The sequence below is a fragment of the Polypterus senegalus genome, chromosome 4 (genome assembly GCF_016835505.1).
Source record: "Polypterus senegalus isolate Bchr_013 chromosome 4, ASM1683550v1, whole genome shotgun sequence".
Lineage (NCBI taxonomy): Eukaryota > Metazoa > Chordata > Cladistia > Polypteriformes > Polypteridae > Polypterus > Polypterus senegalus.
The window spans coordinates 188,596,776-188,614,540 of record NC_053157.1 but is presented as its reverse complement, the minus strand read 5'-3'; the positions used below and the strand labels follow the sequence as shown (position 1 = coordinate 188,614,540).

Genomic DNA, 17,765 nt, shown 5'->3' with positions numbered 1-17,765 from the left:
TAAATTGATCCTAAGAGAGTAAGTGTGTGTGTATGCATGAGAGGTTTCTGCAGTGCACTTTCAGGGTTGGCTGTCACTTTTCTGATTACACTTCCAGCCCCCAATGATACTGAATTGGAGAAAGCAAATTTTTGAATGTTATGGTTAATATCAGGCTTTTTATATACACTAACCAGTTTCCTCTTTTTCTTATATATTTGTTAAACGCTTTTATTTCTCAGTTATTTCTTAATGTTCAGTGTATTTAATCCATTATTTATTAATAGGCACACAAGTGGATTTCAGAAATAATGGCTTCCCCTTAGCATTCAGCATTGTTTATTAGGCTTTTGGATTATATGGATACAACTCTGAGAAAAAAAACTCCACAGAGGAATGTGAAATAAAAAGAAAATAATAAAACGGAGATAAGCATTTTAACTATACTGTAGAAAAACATACTTTTTTGTGAATCTCACACTCCTGTACATTTGTAAATGCAAAATAACAGAAACTAGTTGGGACAAAATCCTGCAGCACAGCGAGAGCCTAAGGCTATACTTGAAAACCACTGCTTATTTATAAAATTTTTCCACACATGCACACATATCTCAGAATAGGTATGAGAGGACACAACAGTCAGGCATTATAGAAAAATGGTACTTATTTTGACATTTAATTTTGTTTAATTTCTGGAAGCAAACGTCTGTTAAAGCATAGGATGCTAGTCTATCATTACATTAAGAATCCCTGTTCCACATTACATGACTAAGTGTTCTGCCTGTTGGGAGATTCTTTTTTGGAACCAGGTAACCAGTTTCAGAGAAAAGATTCAACGGCTGGAGAGCTCGATCAATTCCATTATGACAAACTGTTAAACTGTCATGATTGATAGCTTGCCAGCTGGTTATAGTTGCTATTATTTATATCATGTTATTGTTTGCAGTGCTTGGTCCAATATGTATGCAGTACTCTAAACATCCATTCTTATCTCTGCTTCACTTTAAACATTTAGGTTACAACCAAAAACACAAGCAAGGGAAACATTTTAATGGCTTGCAAAATTGATTGAATTTGTTAGGGCAACATTAACGGTAGTGTTTCAAAATTAATGTGTTACGAATATTGTCTGATTATTAAATATTGTCTGTATACACATTCTGATTTGGCATTTACAATTAGGCAATAATTTTAACCTTTAGTTATTCATTTAGGCTTACAGATAGAACTAGGATGCTGTGCTGCCTTGCCTGTGGTCTTTGGTTCTGCTGGTATCAGATTCATTAGGCAAATTTACTCTTTCGAGTTGTTCTGTACTGTATGTATTTTTTCTGTAATATCTATAGAAAACTGCATCCTCTGTTGCTCATTGCTTTCGGGTCTTTTTTTACTGGATGTGTGAGCACACCATTTAACTCGAACGCACAAGTGTAGAGTTCATTTTTTCACGGGCATAGCTGCCAATTCCCTCAACCTTACAAATACTCTTGAGTGTGTTATTGTAGTGGTGGGCAAACTCACTCACTTTTACCACTCATCCTGTGATGTCTTCGAATGCCATAGGATAATCTTGTCCAACAGAATGGCTTTTCCCTTGAAATAGGCCATGCTTATTTTTTAACACAAATACAATATACCCTTCACATGAGACACATTTCTGTTTTTAACAGGGATAATTTTCATAATTTCAGCCGTATATGGTTTATTCATCATAACAGTCTGTTCTTGCTCATTTCCTACTTTTAGTTTCACCTTCATGGTGCATTGGATTAGTTTGGAAATGTTGGAATCAGTGAACTGTCTTATTTGTTTATATACACATTTGAGCCAAATTTATTCATGGTTGTCTCTAGGCATGTAATGTATACTCTGACCCTGCAAAGCTACATTATGCTTCACTTCTGTGTTTGTGAATCCGGAAGTCATTTACTTTCAGACTTTTCTTTTTTCATCTATAAAACCTAAATTTTTTTTCTGTGTATTCCCCTCTCTCAGTCCTAGGCAACACCTTTCTTCATGTATAATATGATGTAAAAATTATGATCTTTCTAACCAGTTATCATCAGCAAGGTTTTATTTTGAATGACACAGATAAAGGGGGAAGAGAGATTAATAATAAGTTGGGACACAATGCAAAAAAAACAGCCAGGGGTGCATCTTTCTCCTACACATAAAGATTGCAAGACTATGAAGAGACTGCATTTAAACTGACATGCTTGTAAGGGTCCAGCCTTCACCTTTTGGGCTGTTAAGCTCAGAAAGTGGCTAAGATTATTTATTTGACCATGTACCTGGTTGGGTTTTACTATGATTTTTTATTTATTTTTTTATATAAACAGATTCTTGACCTAAACCGCCTGTACTCAAATGATATACATGCCATGGCCAACACTTATGGAATTGAAGTTGCAATGAGAGTTATTGAAAAAGAGATTAAGGATGTATTTGCTGTTTATGGTAAGTCTCTTCACAGTGTGAGTGTTCCAACTAATTTTCATATAGCCCACTTTCTCTTGACAAGGTCTAAGATCTGTACACCTTGTCAAATAAAATATCATTCAATACTATTAATCGCATTTAATGATAATAAAAGGAAACATTTTTTTGTGTAAAAAATAAACTATTTCACAGTTACTATGAAAAATCATAAAGTATATGTTCACCTCTAAGGGACTGCTGAGGCTCTGGGAACTTTATTACATGCTGTTCTACAGAATAATGTCTATGATTTTGGTGGAATGCAATATGTAATTAGGGCTGCTTTTATTTCCCATATACTTTGAGGTCTTGTTCCAAGTCCAGGTGAGATAACTTGCTCAAAACATCAAATAATGCATAATGTCACAGCAGGAAACCACAGAGCCAAAATGAATACAGTAATCCCTCATTATATCGCGCTTCGTCTTTCGCGGCTTCACTATCGCGGATTTTAAATGTAAGCATATCTAAATACATATCACGGATTTTCCGCTGGTTCGCGGATTTCTGCGGACAATGCGTCTTTGAATTTATGGTACATGCTTCCTCAGTTTGTTTGCCCAGTTGATTTCATACAAGGGACGCTATTGGCGGATGGCTTAGAAGCTACCCAATCAGAGCATGTATTATATACTGCTCAAAAGAATTAAAGAAACACTTTTTAATCAGAGTATAGCATAAAGTCAATGAAACTTATGGGATATTAATCTGGTCAGTTAAGTAGCAGAGGGGGTTGTTAATCAGTTTCAGCTGCTGTGGTGTTAATGAAATTAACAACAGATGCACTAAAGGGGCAACAATGAGATGACCCCCAAAACAGGAATGGTTTAACAGGTGGAGGCCACTGACATTTTTCCCTCCTCATCTTTTCTGACTGTTTCTTCACTAGTTTTGCATTTGGCTACAGTCAGTGTCACTACTGGTAGCATGAGGCGATACCTGGACCCTACAGAGGTTGCACAGGTAGTCCAACTTCTCCAGGATGGCACATCAATACGTGTCATTGCCAGAAGTTTTGCTGTGTCTCCCTGCACAGTCTCAAGGGCATGGAGGAGATTCTAGGAGACAAGCAGTTACTCTAGGAGAGCTGGAGAGGGCCATAGAAGGTCCATAACCCATCAGCAGGACCAGTATCTGCTCCTTTGGGCAAGGAGGAACAGGATGAGCACTGTCAGAGCCCTACAAAATGACCTCCAGCAGGCCACTGGTGTGAATGTCTCTGACCAAACAACCAGAAAGACTTCATGAGGGTGACCCAAGGGCCCCATGTCCTCTAATGGGCCCTGAGCTCACTGCCCAGCAGCATGCAGCTCGATTGGCATTCGCCATAGAATACCAGAATTGGCAGATGCACCACTGGTGCCCTGTGCTTTTTACAGATGAGAGCAGGTTCACCCTGAGCACGTGACAGAAGTGAAAGGGTCTGGAGAAGCCATGGAGAACATTATGCTGCCTATAACATCATTCAGCATGAGCAGTTTGGTGGTGGGTTAATGATTGTCTGGGGAGGCATATTCATGGAGGGTCACACAGACCGCTACAGGCTTGACAAAGGCACCTTGGCTGCCATTAGGTATCAGGATGAAATCCTTGGACCCATTGTCATACCCTATGCTGGTACAGTGGCTCCTGGTGCACGACAATTCCTGGCCTCATGTGGTGAGAGTATGCAGGCAGTTCCTGGAGGATGAAGGAATTGATACCATTGACTGGCCACCACACTTTCCTGACCTAAATCCAATAGAACACCTCTGGGACATTATGTTTTGGTCCATCTAATGCCACCAGGTTGCACCTCAGACTGTCCAGGAGCTCAGTGATGCCCTGGTCCAGATCTGGGAGGAGATCCCCCACAACACCATCTGTCATCTTATTAGAAGCATGCACCGATGTTGTCAGGCATGTATACAAGAACACAGGGGCCATACAAAGTGCTGCGTACAATTTTGAGTTGCTGCAATTACATTTTGGCAAAATGGACTAGCCTGCCACATGATTTTTTCACTCTTGATTTTTGGGGCGTCTTTGAATTCAGGGCTCTGTAGGTTGATCATTTTCATTTCCATCAAACGATGTGGCATCCTTTCGTTCCTAACACATTACCTAGTCTATATCAGTATAGATATCCAGGAGGATTTCTTTTTCCCATTGAGATCTTATGTGTTTTCAAAGTGTTCCTTTAATTTTTTTGAGCAGTTTATATTAACTAAAACTCCTCAATGCTATAAGATATGTTTGCCGTGTGGTGCTTGATTGTTTGCTTGCCTCTGCCTCAATCTCACCCTCTCTGACGTTCTCTGCGCCTGACGGAGGAGATGTGAGCAGAGGGGCTGTTTGTACAGAGGCTGTTTGCTTAGAAGATACTGACGCTCCTCTGAAAAATGCCGCTTTATTGCGGTGCTTCGGGCAAACTTAAAAGCACACGTATTAATTTTTTGATTGTTTGCTTTTCTTTGCGAGCGCTCGCGCTCTCTCTTAAATTCTCTGCTCCTGATGTAGACACTCCTTTGAAGAAAAGATATATTTGCATTCTTTTAATTGTGAGAAAGAACTGTCATCTCTGTCTTGTCATGGAGGACAGTTTAAACTTTTGACTAAAGGGTGTTATTTCATGTCTAGAGGGCTCTAATAATGTTAACAGTGTGGGAGAGTTTATAAGGGCTTAAAATATATAAAAATAACTATACAAACATATGGTTTCTACTTCGCGCATTTTCATCTATCGCGGGGGGTTCTGGAACGCAACCCCCGTGATCGAGGAGGGATTACTGTATGGGGAAAAATTACTAAGAGCCAGTCACAAAAGTATTATGTGCGTCCTCACCAGGAATTCTTATATAAGCATAGTAAACTGTAAAAATGAATGAACAAAATAAATTCATATTACTCTTTGTCTTTATTTGAGTCTTCTCAATATTTCAGTATTTAAAGCTTTTTGGTACTGTTTTTCAACAACATAAGTTGTTAGATTGTTTCAGATTCATTTGACTCCTTCTGCAATGAAAGTTCCTTACTTTGCATCATAAATTCATTATGGGATTCTATACTGAACGGTGCTTTGTTTATAGTTATTAATAAATATAGCACCATTTAATATATTTACACTTAACAGTACCTGAAGATGTTTCTCACTTAGCCTTTATTACTCAAGACTAAATAGATTTAATTTTGTTATGTCAAATGAGTGAGGTGTTTTGCTAAACTAATGACTTTTTAGTCTTGACTCAAATCTGGAGACTGGTACTCTATCAGATATGGTATATCAAGTATATCTAGCAGTAATAGGTAAAAGTAAACCTGCAGAAGGAGCTGCCTTCCTGCCTGGGAAGGAAATGCTACCAATATACTAATTTACAGTATGCAAAGCAAAAGACATCTGAACACTTCACACAGGAAAATACAACATTTTATATGGGGTTAAACAACTTTGAAATGGGAGGTCAGCCTTTATATTCATAAATGGGCATGGCAGCTGTTACATGTCCCAGATTGACTTGCTGACTGACTGACAACAGTTCGTGGCTTCTAAGGAAAAAATGTTTTTATGTAATGGTTTATTTAGTTGTGAAACAACTGCATAAAGCTTCGATGATGGTTCGACTTTAATATTTGAAAACCGTTGTCTTACTTCTGGTCTACATTACATTCAGAAGAGCACAGATGTTAAACCCTCCCCAACATTTAGTAGTCACATGTAGGCGGTTAGTGTTGTTAGCTCATGTTGAATTCACTGTGATGGCTGGCTAGGGTTTGAATTCCACCCTCTTGCACCAAACAAAATTTTGACTCTCAGTCCCATCCCATGTGTTTCACGGGTAAAGTGCAAAGCACTGAGAATAAATGTCATCTTCTGGTCGGAGACCCCAATCTGCATATTTCATCATGCCAATAGATAGCAGCAGCACCTGTCATTGAAATCCAGTGACAAGACAAGAATTTTTTTCAAAACATACTACAATGCAGGCAAATTTTACTAATGTATAGTACATGCCATGCTGAAGACTATTAAAAAGAGCAGGTGAAATTGAATGGTGATGTCCAAGCTCTACAGCCCACAGTATTCTATCACGACTCGGAGATGACCACGCTCCATAGAGAAGTTACCAAGTTAGAGATTAAATTCCTCAGTCAAGTCGACTGAGGTTGAAGAGACAATTTAAAGACAGTGCATAGAAGAACAATCCAATGTATTTTCTTGCAAAAAATATGGCCAAAGCGGTCCAGGAATCTTTCAAACTTGCCTCCCAACCTGACCAAGATCATGTAGACTAGTCATGTATAGAGTAAATGTGCCTGTTCTGCCAATCCTCCACCTCTTAATATCACATTCTTGAGGTTTTTGGTCCACCATCTAATTCTGGTTGGTTTTTTGGTATAGGGGTGGCTGCCTCATGGCATTTACAGTGCCACTCTGTGTGACCAAGTGCTGAATTTACTATCCTTTCTCTAGTTTTTTGCCCCCTTTTTTCTTGCATGCTTAAATTCTATTGTCTATGCTTTGTTGGTATTGATGCAGATGCTACACTAAATTCAGTGTTAGACAGGTGTCCATCGTCTGTTGGTAAGCCCACTTTTCACCCTATATTTTATTTATGTGTGAGTGGGAGTCAGACTAAAGTTAGTGCCTTCAAGCTCCTATCTATGAAAGAGAACGCCTGTTTAAGAAGAAGGTAGTGTTTAATGACTGGATCTGGGAACACATGCAATTATAGTGACAATGAGATTTTAGAAATTCTAGTAAATTAAACATTGATTTTAAGATGACGTTTACTTCATTCTACTTTAACGACAAAATAAACTACTAGATTAAAGTGGAAATTTTGAGAGAGTCTACATTTTAACCTTTCTTTTCCCTTCACTGTGTCCCTATTTTTTTTTTCTTTTCTCTGTGCCCCTAATACACTTCCGTATGAGACTCTGACAGCGGGCTACAAGTCGCCTTTTCACCTCAACTTCGACATCTGACCACTTCTTTTAAATTTTGGGCACTGTGCGACTTTCTGAACTTGAACTTTCGATTGTCTCCGCCACGCTGTATCACTCCATCACCTTTTGTTGCTTATAACACTGCTTAAGCTAACAAATAGTATGTTTTTCCTTGCCTCCACTTCACATTTGCTTTTTTTGTGTTTTTGCCATTGTCTTTTCACAAATCGCTGAACCAAACTGGCTATTGATATTGATTTACGTATTCAGAGGGGCATAATTCTGGGAGGAGTTAGGCTGGGATGGTAGGTGTGTGCATGTGCATTACTTTTTACACTGACCAGAATTTATGGAGCTGAAGTGTATGGAAGTTGTCTTACTCACAGTTTTGTGCATCTGAATTTTTTTCTGTTTATGCACATTTCCACTTTTGTCCATTCGCCATTTTTTTAGTGTGAATTCAATGCATGCTGCTATACACAAGGCCCCTGATCTAGAAGTAATACCATTCTGCCCTATTTGACTGTGTTCTCCTCTCCACTCTCCTCCATAGATCCCTATTGAATCTGCCTTTCCTTTCCCACTTTATCTAGAGTGTATTCAATTCACACACCACCAGTCTAAAAACATTCAAGCTTTCCTTAAGTCCATTAATGTTATATGTTATCCAAGTATTGAATAACTACTGGAACCCTCTGAAAGATGGTATACTCTCTCTCACATTCTTATTTTTCACAGCCCTAAAATAGATGGATGGTCCTGTGTATTTCCTTTTTGGCAGTATATGAGGAAAAGTGTGCTGGGTGATTTGATTGACCGTTTCTGGCTCATAATGTTCCAATATTTCCAAACTCATTTTAGCTGTTTTTTCTATCTGAAAATCTGATCACTCATCAGATCATGTGAAATTTCTTTATCTGTCCCTCTATCAAGTCACTCTGTACTCTCTCTGTCTTGTCCATTCTCTCACTTCAGACTTTTTATACCTTCTGCACTTTACTTTTGTACAAACACCTCCCCTTGGTAGTTCTTTGTTTGAGATGTTTCTCCCCTGTCTTCTCCTTTCAAGTATTGCTCCAGAATTCCAACTACAAACATATTCAATTCCAAATTAGATATTGGATGCTATAATGCACTAGTATGACCTCGTCTGAAATACTGTATGCACTTCAGGTTAAAATGCTACAAAAACTTTCAATAGCCAAGAGGTTTTTGCTCAGCTGAAATAAGTGGACCTGTTTGGTTTTCAGTGCCAGTGTTTCTAAAGCTTATTTCTGAGACACATTTTTTAATAAAGTATTTGAAGTATATTATAACAAAACAGTGGTCTGAATATATGATATGTTTTGCATCGCAAATATTATTATTATTATTACATTGAATCTTCAGTATAGTTTTTATCAATACTCAGCAATGCTTTCCATTTTATTTTTAATTCCTTACAGCAATATTTGTCTTGTTTAAAGTTGCAATGAATGTGTTATGCTGAAGTAGTGTTTAGCCCTGCTTCCCAAAAGCTCTAAAGTCTCGGATTAAAGTCTTGGGTTGCAGAACATTTGTGAGCACTTTTCATGATATCATGGTGTCTGTGTTAGTTTTTTATAGGTATCTTGGCTTCCTGCCACATTCCAAAGACATGCAAGCATGGTCAATTAGTTATTCTTAATTGTCTGACTATGGTTGGGTGTAAGTTTGCCCTGGTGAGAGTTAAAACAGCTTGCAGCATCACATAACTTTTAGTTTTTTTCCATCCTGGTTTTATTACTTTTTGAATCTTTCTTTTTATAATACTAATTCTCAAAATTAACTCAGACTTTGAATAATTAGCATTCACTCTATCTTTTGATATTGTTTAGGTATTCAAGTGGATCCTCGTCATTTGTCATTGGTTGCAGATTATATGTGCTTTGAAGGAACTTATAAACCTCTGAATCGATTAGGGATTCAATCAAACTCCTCCCCGCTACAACAGATGACCTTTGAAACAAGTTATAAATTCCTTAAAGAAGCTGCTATGTTGGGTAAGAGCATGTGTTTATCAGGCACGTGTGTAAAAGACTGCTGCTTAAAAAGGCACTTCTTGATGACTTTCACACATGTGGTGATTATACAGTTTTATATAAACAGCATTTAATGACAGTATTTTGGAGGAAGTTTGCAAAGTTTATCTGCTTGTGAAGTAACTCTCCACTGGAAGTTACCAATTTAATACTTCAGTGTTCTATATAGGTAAGTATATAGCTAGCTAAAGAAGTGTGTGCTTTTTAAGGTGTACTCACACTGGCAATTCTTTCTGTGCCCGAACATGTTTGTCCACAATTAACTCCGCAAATTCTAGTTTGTTTGACTAGTGTAATCGCTCCATGCCAGGCCAAATGTATTGTACCCTGGCCCACTTGGAAGAGGTGGCCCCCAGCATGGTTCAGTGGCATTTGGGAATAGCATGATCTCTAAACATGCCTGAGCACAGAAAACAGACATGACATCAATGATGTGACAAGTCAGATGGTGCAATTCTCATGTCATTAAATGTCTTTTGGGTTAAAAAGGAGTTTTTATTCTTACCTTACACATAAATGGAAATTGTAGTTGGCAAGAACAGCTGAAAGTTCCTCCCTTAACATCATTTGTCTCCATAAAAGTCTTGTACGTGCACCATAATTAACAGCAAAATGCTGCACACTCAAATCTGTAAGAGTTTAGAACGTTATCCTGCCCTACATGACTCTAAAACAGCCACAAAATAAATAAAATAATTTTGACTTGTTAGGATCTTGTGTTGGCTTTACATGAAGTCGCATGTTCATGATGAAAGCGTGTCTGGGCCCAGAATGTTAAGCACAGTGTGAATGCAGGCCAGTGGGGGAGTAGGGGGGTGGGGATAATCGTGCTTGGGCACAGTATGGAACAAATGTACCAAGTGTGAGTGCACCCTTATTTACAACAAATACTCCAGCTGAAGTATCTTATACCAGATACTTTATAGTAAACATAGTATAAAGACGAGAATGTGCATATTGTGTAATAGCATAAGTAAACTTTGTATGCCTATTTTATAGGGCAGGGTATCTCCAGTCACATCTCATTGATTGATTGGAACACTTGAATTTTGGAGAAGTTATTTTTGCAAAATTTGCTCTGTATAGGTTTCCAACCTTGTCCTGTGTTCCCATTATAGAGATTTGTTTTAAAGTAGTATCTGAGATCCACTGTACTAATTCCCTTGTGATGGTCTGGATCAGCTCCATGCTACCAGGAGCCTTTTGAACCCAGATCCAATGATAACATACCCAACGATGAGCCAGGCAAAGGAGGACACACACAATCAGCAAGGGGTTGGTGCAGAGTGTTTAGTGCTTTTATTTAAAACAACAGACAATGTTGCAATAATGCAGTGCATAAAAAAAAAATTCAATCAATCTCAAAGTGGTGTGTGCATGCCTACACGTGCACCTTCGCCCACTAAGGGCCTGCAGGTTATGGGACTGGCTATTTATTTATACGGAACGGCATGAACTTCCCTCATGACATCCCTTCATTATTTTCAAACACTTCAGGTTCAGGTTACAGTAGTGGCCAAAGGTTTTGGGAGTGACACAAATGTTGTGTTTTGCAAACTTTGCTGCTTCAGGATTTTCAGATTGTTTGGGTTTTTTTTTTACATGTTTTTATGGCATATTGAAGAAAAATTATAAACACATCCTAAGTTTCAAAGGCTTTTATTGCCAGATTAATCAAATTTATGTAAAGAGGCAATATTTACAGTGTTGACCCTTCTTCTTCTTCTTCTTAACTTCTGCAATTTGCTCTGGCATGCTGGATATTATCCTGTCTTATGGTGATCCATTCTTGCCTCTTTAGTGCTTGAAGTTGATCACAATTTGTGGGTTTCTGCTTTTTCACCTGCTTTTTGAGAATTAATCCCATTGAGAACCTGTGGTTAAGATCTGGGGAGTTTCCTGGCCATAGGTTCATTCATGATATCCGTGTCACTTTATCACTTTTGCCTTGTGACATTGTACTCCATCATGCTGGAATATACACAGATCATCACCAAATTGCACCTGGATTGTTGGGAGAAGTTACTGTTGGAGGATGTATTGATACCATTCTTTATTTATGGCAGTGTTCTTTGGCAGAATTGTGAGTGGGTCCACTCCCTTGGATGAGAATCAATCTCAATCATGGATTGTTTCAGGATGCCTCACTGTTTGCACAACACAGGACTCAGGATAGCATTCACCTTTTCCTTCTCCGGACAATCAATTTTCCAGATGTCCCAAACAGTCCGAAGGAGGATTCATCCAAAACAATAACTTTACACTAGTCTTCTGCTGTGCAATCTTTGTACTTCCTGCAGAATTTCAGTCTGTCCTTCATGCTTTTCTTGGAAAGAAGTGGTTTCTTTGCTGCCCTTCGTGATACAAGGCAGTTGTCGAAAAGTCTTCGCTTCACTGCTGCCAATACTGAGCAAATAGGTTTTGGTGATAGTTAAGTTTTTATGCTAATAAAGCTCTTTGCAATGAATTAATATGCATATTAGCACTCTGCACAATAATACAAGAACATGTGAATTACCACCACAAAAACTGATGCTGAAAAGTTTCCAAAACACATTTGTGTCACTCCCAAAAGTTTTGGCCACTACTGTATGTTTGCTTAAACTAAAATGGTTCAGCCTCTTCAGTTTATTCTCAAATTGGCGTAGTTGCTCTTTTTTGGGCTTTCTCCAGTTCTGCTGTGCCATTTTTGTTATATAGAGATCTAAAATGTATGCAGTATTCTAGATAAGAATAGTGTGTTATATAGCATAATCTTCTTTGATTTGTTCTCAAGATATCATACTATTTAATTTAACAGTTCATTAGTCTTTTTGATTGACCCTGTACACTGTTTTGGTGTAAATAATTCAAAGTCCTTGAGGGACTCCAAGGTGTTCTTTCAAGTTTCAAACCACCCATTGTGTTTTCTGCTTCCCGCATGTAATATTTTACATTTATTTATGAAGTTTGTCCACCTTTATCCACGGGTTTAGCATCTGCGATTTTGACGCAGATATGTTCAAAATTATTTTTAAAAATCCAAAATACTCTTAAAAAGAACGTTTGAAATTCTCACTTGTGGTGCCGCCCACTTAATACACACAAGAAATAATATGCCCAGCCAATCCTCCTCCTGGGAGTCCTGGAACCATATATCTGTGGATAAGGCAGGTCCACCTATATTAAACTTCATCTGCTAGAAATCTGCTCCAGCGTGTGTAAGCTGTCCAGGTCTCTCTTTGTAACAATTCAGCTCATTCAGTGTTATCTCCCCTTCATTATCTACTTTGTGTGCAGTGACTAACAGGGTAATCTCTTAAAAACAGGTAGGTTTACAGTTACAGATGTGGGTATATTCAGTTTAAATAAGTGCAAACATGCTGGATTACCATTAACTTGAGGTGGTGCTTCTTAAAGTTAACAGAAACTAAGTGGATGAATATGTTTCAAAGCTGTATTTTTCAGTTTTGTATTTTCTCATTTACTGTTCTTTTAAAAATGCTTTGTACTTGTTTTAATCATTTTAGCTGCCAATCTAAATGTCTAAGACAGTATGTTGAATATTAACGGCAGTCCAGTGTTGGAATATGCAGGTCAATACTTCACATAAAATGATTTTTTAGACTGTTTATTTACACTTCAAAACTGATGGGGTCATTTCCTTTTGAACACTGTTCATCTTATTTAGATATGTATCTGAACTTTTTTCCTGTTTTTTTTTAGGAGCGAGTGATGAGTTGAAGTCTCCATCTGCGTGTCTTGTTGTTGGGAAAGTTGTGAAAGGAGGCACTGGACTATTTGACTTAAAACAGCCCCTCAAATATAGTTGAATCTTATGGACTCTGAATTCAGTGCATGAAAATATAATGTATACATTTACACAATGTAAGAATATTTTTTGAGTGTTGCCGCTTTGGCTTGCTGATGTAAAAGGAATATTTAAATCTTGGACTGTAGAGCTAAAAAATTTTTTTTGTTGTTGTTGAAAGGTTGGAAATATAAGTTTCCACTAATTGTAAATTGTATTTACCAGAATTTGGTATATTTATAGGGAAAAATTAAATATCTAAAATATTTTATGTCAAAATCTATTTATTTAAATAGGTATCATGCATATTACAGATGAAAATGGTGTTTGCAATACAAATTCATCAATGTGCAGTAGTTTCTTCAGAATATAAAAGCAGTATTTGACTTTTGACCATTGATTTAAGCAGACTTTATCTGAGTAATTATTTTTTGACTAAGCCAAAACAACCACATGATACTTTGTTACTCGGGTTGTGTTAAATTTCAGATATTTATAGGGCAGACTGCAGTTTTGATAGCAAATGACTAATTAGTTTGAATTTGACCCTTATTTTTGTTTGATATACCCCTCCACATTGGTCATTGCTTGCCCCACACCTAAAGAAAACAAACATCTCTTTGGAGAAAATGGGTCATGGAGAAAAACATTCCCTCTGATTTAGAGCCATTTATTGTACTCCCATTTGCTTCATACTTTCCTTTAAATTGCTGCAGTGCAAGTCGTTTATCATAGTGCGGTGAACAAATAATATAAGAGATTAGCTATTGAGTGATCAGACTGTGTACTCTTCATTGCTCATTTTACCTAGTTATCCTGATGTCATAAAAATTGCAGATGATAATGGAGACTGGACACACCTTTGGAGTTCTTCTCCAGTCTTACATTGATATGACAGTGTTGTGTTCACATTCTCGCTGTGATAAAACTTGGAGCAGTTTTCATGCAGCACCAGCATTTTGTTTTTTTTTTTTTTTTTTTGCTGTACATCATATTTTTGTAACACTTCACATATAACACTATTACCAAGTCATAGGCCGCCTTCATATCTATAGAACATATGTAGACAGGATTGGCAAACTCCCATAACTTTCCACGCAGCATTGAAATTGCACATCAGCCAAGGTCCCAAAATGTTCTAATGAATTAAGTATTTTTGGTTTAACTGCATCCATCCTTGTCATAAAGCAGCTAAGCAATTTGTTTAATGCTGCTTTAAAACACAGAAATGAGAAGACATGTGCCAGGTTCTGGATTTTTTTCACATGTATTCTGTGGAGCTTCTGCTTGGTAGGCAAGTGACAGTACGACAGTTTGGAGCAGATTAAACCTTGTACATTTTTTTTTTTAAGTCTACTAGGGGGCTTCGCTCACCCACTCCTGTGTTTGGTTTACCGGATATACAATTTAAAGAGATTGTTATTTTCATGGGAATTGTTACATATGCATTATTTTCAGGTTTACTTTAAAAACTTTTGTAAAAACATTACTTGTCCTTTATTTCCGGCCCCGGGCGTGGTTACATCTCTTTCTCACAGGACGTATAACGCTGCTCGCGTTGTGAAGGGGGCGTCGATCATTTTAAAGTCTGTACAGCCGCTGTCCTTTTTGCCACTTCATGTCTCTGCTGCTCACATTGTGAGTTTAGGGTGGCTGAATGCACGCAAGGAGAAGTGGTCGAATCATCTGCTGCGATCTGTGTGTTTTGCTTGTCATTGTTTTAAGAGCTGGGAGCAAGTTAAAGTGTCTGTCGCGAGTAATCGGATATGCAATTTTAAAAGTTAAGCTCCTTTGGGATTGTTTCAATTTCATTATTTGCACTTTTACTTTAAAGCTTCATTAAAAATAATATTTGGAATTACCTTTTCTTCAAGATCGCATTGAATTTTGATTCTGTTTTTGGAGACACATTGTGACAACGCAATGTATAATTGCCTGTGACTGAATATTGTTTCTGTTTCTCTAATAAATAATCTGACTTTTTCTAATGTTTGTCCCTGTGATTTATTTGTCATTGCAAAACCTATTCTCATGGGAAACTTAAACATTTTAAGACTAAATTCCTTTTGTTTGCGCTAAAATGATCTTTACTATCCTTTTTTGATACTGTAGCGTCTGATGTAATAAAGTGTCACAAAAGTTTTACTTGAACAATCGCTGACTTTGTAACCCCAAACACAACTTTCTAGCACCTTCTCCAACCCCTCATCCCCCAGGTCTTGCCCCAAATCAATCAATCCCCGCTATCAGTCTTTCGTGCTGTACTCCACCCTCCCTCAGTCGGACCTAACAGAAAGGCTTCAACCTGGCTAGGATGCTACAATACTTTCAGATTTTACTGCTTTCATATTCTTTACCTTTCTCTGAATGTGTATCACACCATTGTTTGTTTGAGCCTTTTGAATTCCAGTGCTTTCATAATCTCTTATCTGCCTTTTTTTCTCTCCCAACGCTTTTGGGTTTCTCTTCTCCGCGCTGCTCTTTCTTCTTTACTTAGTTGTTGAAGTTTCGTCTAGAACGTATTGTCCTTATACACTTTATATGTGCTGAGAGCACAGGATCTGTGTGTGCTACGTGCCTTTACATGACTGAGTGTTTGCTGGCTGTTTTCTCTTATTTGATATTGTTTACATATAGCGGGTCTTTTAAGTGTCTTCCGAGAAGATCATGTCTCGTCGCCCTGCTTTTTTTTAATAATAGAGAGATATAGTTATTTGACTTCATTTGGACTGACAAAATGTGTATAGGCATTTACTGTATGCATATTATGTGCAATAATACACCTAATGCCATATATTTTGACTGTATTACAAAACAAAACTATGTATTTTGTTAAACTGATGCACGAGTTTTGTGTAATCCACCCATCTTCACCTACTTTTTTAATAAAAACTGTGATCTGACTGTTAAGACTGTGTTGTCATACAAAGATGTTTTATTTTTGTTTAATAATAAAAGGATATCCAATTTTCACTAAAGACTTGCTTCAGAAGATCAAGATTGCATTATATTGAATTATACTGAATTACATTGATTGAATCAATAGAGAGCCTGTTTTGTATATTTCTTAATGGTTTTTTAATGAAATGAAAGAAAATTGAGCCTGTAAATATTGTACTTTCATTGCTTATGTTTTGACAGTTTATTTTAATAAAAAAAGACATTAAATGTATACCCTGCTTACTTTAGTTTTTTTGGCTATTGATGAAACTAAAGTCATTTTCACTATTGTAACATGGGTAAAATGTTGTTTAATATATTTTGCACAATGCCCCAAATTGTTTACAAAATGCCCATGGATTTCAGTCACTGGGACCAAAATTAATCAAAAAATACAATTTTTGCCTGTCCTGCTCTTTTTGGGGTTCACAATTAGACCCTCATGCGATGAGTCTGTCATTAGTAGTGTTGATTGGCAAACTTTTCCACAGCATTTTTTGCAGCAAATATGCTGTATTTGCCAGTGACTTTGTTCACAGAATATTTTCCTAGAAATTTTTCTTGCAGCTGGCTTAGACAAACCACTTTTTTCATACTTTCTGCCATTACCAGAGAGCTGTAGCAGCATACTGTAAGATCATTGCAGAACTGCTTGGGACAATGTGAGATGTCATGACCTAATCAGTACTCCAGCCTTCCACCGTGCATACATTTTATTTAAAAAAGAAAAAAACTTGTAGTGTCTTCATTTGAGGGTTACGTTAGCTGGCCATAATGAGAATATTATGAGTACTCGCACTAGATGTATGATGCTGTGTGCTGCCTGCACAGTGCCACGTGGCTGATGTTAGATATATATATATATATATTGTGAGACATGCCCAGACACCACCAGACTGACACCACATCTTTATAAAAAAAGCACCCATTTCTTTACAGTTTTTGCACAACACACTGTACCCCCAGTACCAATCACCCCTACTCCGGGATCTTTCTCACTGTCCATGGGCCGCCGCCTTACCTCTCTCCACGGGAGCCTCGTCCTACTCCCACTCCCAACTCTAGCTCCCCGACTGTAGGGAGGCGGCCCCATTTATTTCCACCCGGATGTGCTCCAGGTGCCTGACGATGTTCATCCGCCAGCACTTCCTGGTGTGGCAGAAGTGCCGCTCTTGCACCCGGACGCACTCTGGGCGTCCCTGGAAGGGTCATCCTCCATCTTCCCGGGTGTGGCGGAAGCACATGTTTTCCAGACTTTCTGAGGCTCGGGGCGCCCCCTGGTGGTGGCGACAGGCCCTAATGGGCTTGAGCCTCCTTGCTGCTCTCCCATGGTCCTCTCCAGATCCAGGGCAGGTGGACTGGAGGACTTGCACGCCACCTCCCAGTCCTACCAGGCTTCCCGGGTCATGACCGTAATTCGTTCCAAAACTCTGGTCGCAAACCGATTTGGTTGTGACCAAATTATACTACAGAATGCACAGCGTAATAGTAAAATAAATGTAAAAACATTGAATAACACTGAGAAAACCTTGAACAGAGAAAAGTTACATTGCAGGAGTTCACGCATAGCCTTATGAACCATTCGCTGTAAA

The 17,765-nt window shown here is 38.0% G+C and overlaps 1 protein-coding gene across 2 annotated transcripts in view; it reads left to right on the top strand.

The window, feature by feature from the left end:
• polr1a (RNA polymerase I subunit A) overlaps positions 1 to 14,639 on the top strand; it is a 105,201-nt gene extending 90,562 nt beyond the window's left edge. For both annotated transcript variants that reach the window (XM_039751787.1, XM_039751786.1), the window contains exons 32-34: positions 2,319 to 2,436; positions 9,240 to 9,404; positions 13,149 to 14,639. In XM_039751787.1, the coding sequence (XP_039607721.1) occupies positions 2,319 to 2,436; positions 9,240 to 9,404; positions 13,149 to 13,255 (390 nt within the window). In that variant the 3' untranslated portion in view covers positions 13,256 to 14,639. The remainder of the gene's footprint in view (positions 1 to 2,318; positions 2,437 to 9,239; positions 9,405 to 13,148) is intronic.
• The last annotated feature ends 3,126 nt before the right edge of the window (positions 14,640 to 17,765 follow it).